The 8,598-nt window shown below is 29.0% G+C and overlaps 1 protein-coding gene across 1 annotated transcript; it reads left to right on the forward strand.

The window, feature by feature from the left end:
• Positions 1 to 2,512: 2,512 nt before the first annotated feature.
• LOC139904182 (uncharacterized) lies at positions 2,513 to 7,718 on the forward strand. The gene is made up of 11 exons (XM_071886115.1): positions 2,513 to 2,926; positions 3,714 to 3,836; positions 3,945 to 4,041; positions 4,149 to 4,184; positions 4,494 to 4,681; positions 4,759 to 4,861; positions 4,962 to 5,143; positions 5,226 to 5,303; positions 5,944 to 6,046; positions 6,126 to 6,219; positions 7,121 to 7,718. Exons 1-11 carry the CDS (start codon positions 2,634 to 2,636, stop codon positions 7,450 to 7,452), a joined length of 1,629 nt encoding a protein of 542 aa, XP_071742216.1. The 5' UTR covers positions 2,513 to 2,633; the 3' UTR covers positions 7,453 to 7,718.
• Positions 7,719 to 8,598: the final 880 nt, after the last annotated feature.

Consider the following 8,598-nt stretch of genomic DNA (forward strand, 5'->3'; position numbering starts at 1 on the left):
AGAGAATAAAATAAAATAAAACATAAAAAAAGAATAAAACAAAAAATAAGTAAAATAAATAATATTCATATAAATAAATAAATAAGAGTAAAATAAATAAATAACTAATAAAAAAGAGACGCCATGAAAATGGTCTAATCAAATTCCCATGTGTTTTAAATCATGTCTGGAATTCAATTTAGACTCTAAGTGGCAGTCAAAACGCCACTAAATTGACGCTTATTGTTGGCTCACTTAATAGAGCCATTAAATATAAAATTATAGATAACTTATAATCATATATTATAATAATAATAACTATTATTATTATTATAAAAAATTAGCTATATCAAAGTTTGTTTGAGATTTAATCACCTTACATATATTATATGTTTGTAGTTTACTTTGTTTTTTAATTTATATTTTATTCATGTTGGATGATAAAATTTGTCAACAGTACGTGTTCTTAAACTCATGAGAATTTTTTAAAAATTTGCCAACACCACGGGTTCTTAAATGATTCTTATATTTTTTCTATTATTTTAGTATTGTTATTACATACTAATATGAACTGTAAATTAGTGATGTATTCAAGATTTTTTTTTTTGTCTTTTCTTTAGTGTTTATAATAAAATATATGTATAGATATATACATTATTTATATAAAATTATACAGAGTATTTGTTAAATATATCAGTTTATTAAATTTATTTATTAAAACACGCTTTACAATACAATATTATAATGCATGTTTGGTGGTGTACGGCTAAAAACTAGTAGTGTACGAATTAATTTCCTTTTATTTTTTAATTTTTTAATTTTATATCTTTATTAATTGTTTCTTTGTATTTTTTTTTTATCAATTTAATGGACTATTTATTATAACATATATAAATATACATTATTTTAAGTATGTATTGGGGTTCTATACGTTTCATTAATTTAGTATCCAAAATCACTTTTAAAATTTGTCAGCTGCACGGGCTCTTAAACTCAAAAGGACTTTTAAAATTCGTCAACACCACGGGCTCTTAAACTCAAAAGAAATTTTTAAAATTTGTCAATATCACGGGCTCTTAAATTCATTTTTTTTTAAATTTGTCAACACCACAGGTCTTAAGTAATTTTTATACCTTTTCTATTTTTTAGTATCGCTATTTACATACTAATATGTACTGCAAATTATATTTTTTTCAAAGTTTTTTATACACCCGTGCAACGCACGGACTCAAGAACCTAATATATATATATATATATATATATATATATATATATATATATATATATATATATATATATATATATATATATAAGTTTGTATCGTGAATCCACAATTAGTGATGTATTCAAGATTTTTTTTTGTCTTATCTTTAGTTTTTATAATAAAATATATGTATAGATATATACATTATTTATATAAAATTATACAGAGTATTTGTTAAATATATCAGTTTATTAAATTTATTTATTAAAACATGCTTTACAATACAACATTATAATGTATGTTTGATGGTATACGGCTAAAAACTGGTAGTGTACGAATTAATTTCCTTTTATTTTTTAATTTTATTTCTTTATTAATTGTTTCTTTGTATCTTTTTTATCAATTTAATGGACTATTTATGTATAACATATATAAATATGTAGTATTATTTTAAGTATATATTGGTATTCTATACGTTTCATTAATTTAGTAGCTTTCTTAACTTTTTAATAATATTTGAATATGTGAGTCTAAAAATGATACTTTTATCATTTTTTTTAAATGCGCTCTATTTCAATTATTTTTATATCATTTAGTAAAGTACTAGTGAAATGACACTTGAAACTACGGATTTGTTTAAACGAAATAGTTTAATGATATGTTTTAAGTATTATGTAAATGTAAATGTTAAAGTCATTTAGTTTAATGACCCGTGGAACCACCGAGTTCAACTAAAAAACTCGTCAGCTGAACATTTCATCAAACACCTAAAATGATATTAAACAATACATATCTAATCATAAGAGACTATATTGATTGTCATTTTATTTTAAAAGTGTAAATTAAAATATAAATTTAGAATTTTCCTTCTGCCTAGCTTTTATATATTTTTTCGTACTCAATTTAAAATAATTAATTAAAATAATACAAAATTATTTAATTTATTATAATTAAAATATTTACTAATAAGATTTAATAATAATAATTAATTAATAAGATTTAATTTTAACTTAAATTTGTTTAGATTAATGACATCACCTCCTGTGCTTAGATTTTTTTCTTTTATTTTTTAATTTTTTAACAAAGCAATTAGCATAATAATGACATATCATTACAATATTTTAATAGAAACTATAGATATAAAAATTTATCAAAAAAAAAGTTTTATAATATTATCAACATATATTAACACCACCTACTGTCAAAGACACCTTAACTTTAAAAAAATACATTAAGATGGATATATGAAGAGGCTTTCTAAAACAATATGGGTCATTGTAAAACATCACCCCAAACATTATTTTACTCGTAAATAAATTAAGAGTCGTATAAACAAACAACGACAAAACCTTTTAACAAGAAGTTTCTTCTATAATTTCATCATCTTTTACGAACCCCAAAACAAAAACGTCGTCTATTTTTCAGTAATCTTGATCACTCAAAACCCACAATGGCTGCAAAATTGAAAATAGCAGGAGCATGGTGTGGTGTTTTGGAGACTGATTTAGAACAATGGACTGTACCCTTTTTAAAACAAGAAATATCAAATCGATTAAACTGTTCAATCGATTCAATTAACCTTATTTGCTCAGGAAAAGTGTTGAAAGATGATAACGGAACCCTAAAATTGAGTGAGTTGGGGGTGAAAAATAATTCAAAGATTTTGGTCACTAGGGTGTCACCTGATCAAGGGAAGGAATTGGTTGCTGAAGAAGAGAAGACTATCAGGCTTCAAAGACTCAAGTTTGTATTTTTATTTACGACTTCTTGATCATAATTTTCTATTTATTTTTTAGGTTTTTTGTGCTTTTGATCATGAGTTTTCTGAAAAATTTGATTTTTGTTTGTGGGTGTGTGAAAATTGATTAAATTTTATTCTTGTTTGATCATAGTTTTGTATTGCGTGTTGGGGTTTGTCTGATCGTTTTGTTTTAATCATAAGTTGCTTTAAAGTTTTAATCTTTTATTGTGGGTGCTGTTTAGTAATTGATCAGTTTTCTTTAGCTATTGTTAACGGTGAAGTTATATTATATATTTTTTATACTTAAAATTACTTAGTAAATTTTGTTTAAGTGGTATCAACAGTAAGTTAGATATAGTTCGTCAGTTGCATCTTTTGGTATACAATCATTTAGGGGGTGTGTGATATCGTAGATCATTGTGTTTTTGAAACTAGATACTTTGGACTGTTTAGACGACGAAAATTGCTTATATTTATATGCTTACTTTAGGGTGAAATTATTTGTTATCGATAAGCAGCTTGATACTGCTTGTTTGAAACTTAGTATTAAAGTTTCTGATGTTACTTTTTAATGCTGAGGTGAAATATATTATTTTCAACCAAGCTGATTATAAAGTAATAGTTTTGCTGCTATAAACTTATTATCATGTTGTACACCTTTGTTTCATTTAAAGTCGAACTGTAACAAGTAGTAACAAACGCTAAAGATAACATAAAGTAGATTATAACGGGTCGTTTAGTACGGAGTATGTTTGAAGACTAAAGCGGTGACATTTATGTAATGTACAGGGTTGCTGCAACTTCATTGGCAACTAGGCACGCTGATGGTTCGTTGCCGGATGAAGATTTCAACATTGAATTGGCGAATCAAAGTGGAGAGAAAGTGCAGCTAGGCACTGAAGAAGATCAAAAGTATGATCTTTTTAACCAATTAAAACTTTATATGCTTATGCTGTTGTTATCATAATAAGGGGATGAATATTATTTATTGAGGTTTGACGGTTAATGCTGATTCGGCAGGGCACTGATGATGGGGCTTATGTTTCATGGAAAAGCAAAAAGATTGGTCAAAAATAAAAAGTATGATGATGCCTTAGAAATTTTGACCATGGGGGAGGTAAATTACATAGCTTTATATCATGATTGTATGCACATTCTTGCTCGGGTCGTGCACGTTTTAAAATAATTTGTGTTGTGATAATGATTTCATGTTGTTTTTTGTAGGAGGCTTTCTCGTTATGTGATTCCAGTGTCGTTCAGGTAAACCAAATATTAATCTATTAATTACTTTTCTTTTATAGCGTGTGAGATGCTAATATCAATTTGATCATTCAGTCAAATTTTGACTTTTCTTTTGTTAACGTGCTTTATATTATTCTACAATTTGATAACCGCCAGTTAAAAAGTACTGTAATTGATAACCACTATGTACAATAATATAAAACACGTTAATGACAACCATGGCAAAATCCTTATCTTTATTTGACATCTTGACGTATATTTCACATATTGTACTGGTTATGTGACTTTGACAATTTTATCATTTTTTTGTATTTCTTTTGTTTGCAGCTAATTGACAATTTCCCAATACTCCAAATAGACATGGTTTGGTGCTATTTCATGCTAAAAGACATCAGTAAGTTATCAGTTGCTGGAAAACGCCTTCAAGAAGCTCGAATCGGAATTGAAAGATCTCACGGGAAAGAATCTACCCGACTTAGACTTCTTCATGGCAATGCACATCCTGAACTTGCACTGTAAGAAACTTCATTATGTATCTATATATACCTGTATGTATATATATACAGTATATAACACTAGTTTTGTTATATAGGCACTTGAGGTTGGAGTTGCTAGAAGGTATAGTGGCATACCATAGTGGTGATCTCGAAAAGGCAAAGAAATCGTTAAGTAGTGCTAGAGATAGATATTTGCAGGTACTTATGTAATTATTTTGTGACTTTTTATTGTTTATTCTTAATTGGATAGATAAAAAATGTTGTGTTTCTTAATTGGATCTATATTATATAATTGCAGCTCCAGGTTCCAGATGAGGCGCTATCGATGCTAATGGGAATGGGGTATAAAGAACAATCTGCGAAAAGAGCATTACGTATGAACCATCAAGATCCTGAGCGGGCCGTTAATTTTCTCATTGAGGAAAATGCTAAGAAACAGCTGAAAATTGAGGAGAACATTAAACGGAAAATTGAGATCATGTAAGTGCCTTTTTTATGGTTAAATTAGAACAATTTTAAGAAAAAATTAAACTAATCATTGTTCATGAGAACAAAATTACAGGGAGCAGAAGAAGTTTGGAGTTACACCGCTCAAAAAAGCCGTCAATCTTCTCAAGTTAAAGGAATTGGTTTCAATTGGGTAAGTGTTCATCGTTGTATTGTGATGGCAAATTCCATTAAAAGGTAACATTTTTGCTTCAATTTCCTATTTTAGGTCATTTATGTTTATTTTGACGTTTAAAGGATTATTTTATCAAATGTTAATTAAAAAGAAGAGTAACGCTATTTTTAAGTTAGAACGTCAAAAAATTAACGATACTCAATTTTTTTAAGTAAATCATATGCATACCTGATCATTGGCACCTACCCGAGGATATGGAAGACTTCGTGAATGATGATTCTTACGAACTGGATATTTACTTAATTCTTGTTATGTTCGTAATATGATCATAGAAGGTTAACATCACACGTCTGTGTCAATTATCAGGCTTGCATATGTTCGTTATCCTCAGGTAGGTGCCAATAATAAGACTTGCATATGATTTACTTAAGAAAAAAGAGTATCGTTAATTTTTTGACATAGTTCTAACTTAAAAGTAACGATGCTTCTCTTTTTGGTTAACATTTGATAAAACAATCCTTTAAACGTCAAAATAAACATAGGTTACCTAAAATAGGAAATCGAAGCAAAAATGTTACCTTTTAATGGATTTTGCTCTTTTTTTTATTATGTTCTGTTCACATTAATATCAAGTTGATAAGGTTCTTGGTGTTGGCAGTTTTGACAAAGAACTAGCAGCAGAGTCCCTTCGAAGAAACGAAAACGAAACCCAAAAAGCTCTTGATGACCTAACGAATCCAGAGACAAATTCTGATATACAGGTACTTTTCGGATATGATTATTTACACTCGAACTTCTTAAACCGACATAAGAAGTCTTATAATCTTGATTATTTTGTAGCTTTTCATTGAATCACGAAAGAAGAAGAGATTGCGTCAAGCTGAAGATAAGTCTATCGAGAGACTCGCATCCATGGGTTTCCCCAGAGAAACAGGTAACTGTAATCTTCATTTTCTTATAGAGTAAATTCCTTCGTTGGTCCTTATATTTGTATCTAAACTATTGATTTAGTCTTTTAAAAAATTAAATAATGTTGACAGTCCTTTATTTAGAAATCTATTGCTTAAAAAAGTCTTTTATTAAAAAAACTTGATACCTACATAGTGTCCTTTAATCTACATTACTAACATTTAAATTATTAATGTTCATTAGCTTAAAGGACTATCTAAGGGGTGTGTTTGTTTACCTCTTAATTGAATGGTTCAGCGCTGAATGTTCAGCGCTGAATGTTGAACCATTTAGCATTCAACATGTTTGTTTCTAACATCTGAATGACATATGATGCTGAATGGTTCAGCATTGAGTGTTGAAACGCTCTCTTAACCATCAAACACCTAAATTTTCTGTGATATACTTCTCAAATCATATCCTCAAATCATATCCAGAACACTTAATAAACAAGTATATTGAACTTTTTTATTCATGTAACACGTTAATAAGGTAATTCTACCTAATTCAACTCGTTCATTCAATATGATTATCAAACATATTATTTTCATTCGGTTACAAGTTTATTTAGAGCCTCTGAATCATTCAGATTATGAACCATTCGGCGCTAAATCATTCAGTTTTATCAAACGCACCCTAAGTTAGAACTTTCTAATTGAAGGACTAACGTCATAATTAAAAAGTTTAATGGACTGAATCAATAATATTGATACAGCCGTAAGGACTAAGTAAATAATTTATTCTTTATAGTATAATACTTGAGGGGGTGTTTGGATGTAAATTTTGGAAGTTGGAACTGTCAATGTGATGTTGAATAATCAGATTTTTATTACTATATTTTATATTGATTTATTGATTAATATTTATTTATATGTTACTTTTGTTAGTTAATGCTGCTATTCGTGCTTTTGGAACCGAAGAACTGGCGTTAAATCATCTGCTTGAGCAGGGTGCACCAAATGGGAATGCTTCGGCTACAGGTCCACTGGCGGACAACATTGGTAGTTCTAGTGGCGGTTCAAGTCGTAGTGTCGCGAATGAAACCGTTCCGAACGGTGGTGATATGTCGGCTTTTGCTGATGAAGTAAAGAGGGATGTGGAAATGGAAGATGAACTTTATGAGGAATTAAAAACTGAAGATGCATTCTCTGATTATGACGTGGAACTTACAAGAGAAAGTGAAGCTATTGAAGAGTACTTGGCACTCGTCGTAGTCTAATTATCGACCAACATCATGCACATATACTTTTGCTGTACAGGACGGGTTTGGTGGTTTTAGTTTCGATTGACGTTGGATGATGAAACTTATTTATTGGATGCTTTTGTGTAATTTGTGTTACTGTTAGCTAATATATTCTGCTGCTTCGGTCTTGAGTATTATTTTGTGGTGCTTATGACCTGGAGACTCTACTTTTCATATAAACTTAAATAATAAAGTCATAACTTTGTCTTTATGTTAGGGTAACTAAGTTGTGTTTAATGAAATTGAATGATCAAGGGCCGAATGATACATAATTCGAATGATTCAAAAGCTCTTGAATGAAGTTAGTTTTGAATGATAGTAATAATTTGTTTGATAATCATTTATATAAACAATATGTATGACGTAAAATTAAATTAATATCATTTTGCGTGAATAGAAAATTGTAGTAGTAGAAAATTATAGTTGTTTAATAAGTCTTCTTGATATAATTTGGATAGATTTTCACATAAAATTTTGATGTTTAATGATTAACTAGTTAAGAAATAGAGGCCATGTAGTTTCAAATTGGAACTCTTGACTTCTAAAGCCTTTGTAATCCCTCTCTTGGCGTCTTGCTAGGGAGCGTTTTTTTATATAGTCAATCAATCTTTGCCGTTAAAAAAAAAGAACGTGAATCATTGTTTTGTATTGGGCCAAGCTATTATTTTGATGGCTAGGTTTGATTAATTTAATATATTTTTGTTTTTTGCTAAAAGAAAAAAACAAAAATTTACTAGTATTATATATTATTAAATTTTTTTAAGAGTTCAGAAATAGACTCTGCTAACTTAATCAATAATCAAGATCGTCCTAAAATTTTTAAAAACCAACTGAAAAATAGATGGTTTTAATAGAATTATGAGTTGTAATCAGGAGAAAACAAGTAAAAGGTTGAGAACCAAGGAACACATCTCAGCCTTTGGATCTTTTTTGATCAATGCATCAGATTAAACCACCAATTTGTACTGGGAGGGTATTTTCGTCATTTGCCAATTACACCCTTACGTACTTAACAAAACCACGAAGGCTATCGATCAAATCCCTCAAAACCCTAACAGGCTCCCGGCGATCGGCGATTAACGTTTCTCCGGCGAACGATCGGTCATCTTCAACCTCGTTAAC

Source organism: Rutidosis leptorrhynchoides, chromosome 4 (assembly GCF_046630445.1).
Source record: "Rutidosis leptorrhynchoides isolate AG116_Rl617_1_P2 chromosome 4, CSIRO_AGI_Rlap_v1, whole genome shotgun sequence".
NCBI classification, from domain to species: Eukaryota; Viridiplantae; Streptophyta; class Magnoliopsida; order Asterales; family Asteraceae; genus Rutidosis; species Rutidosis leptorrhynchoides.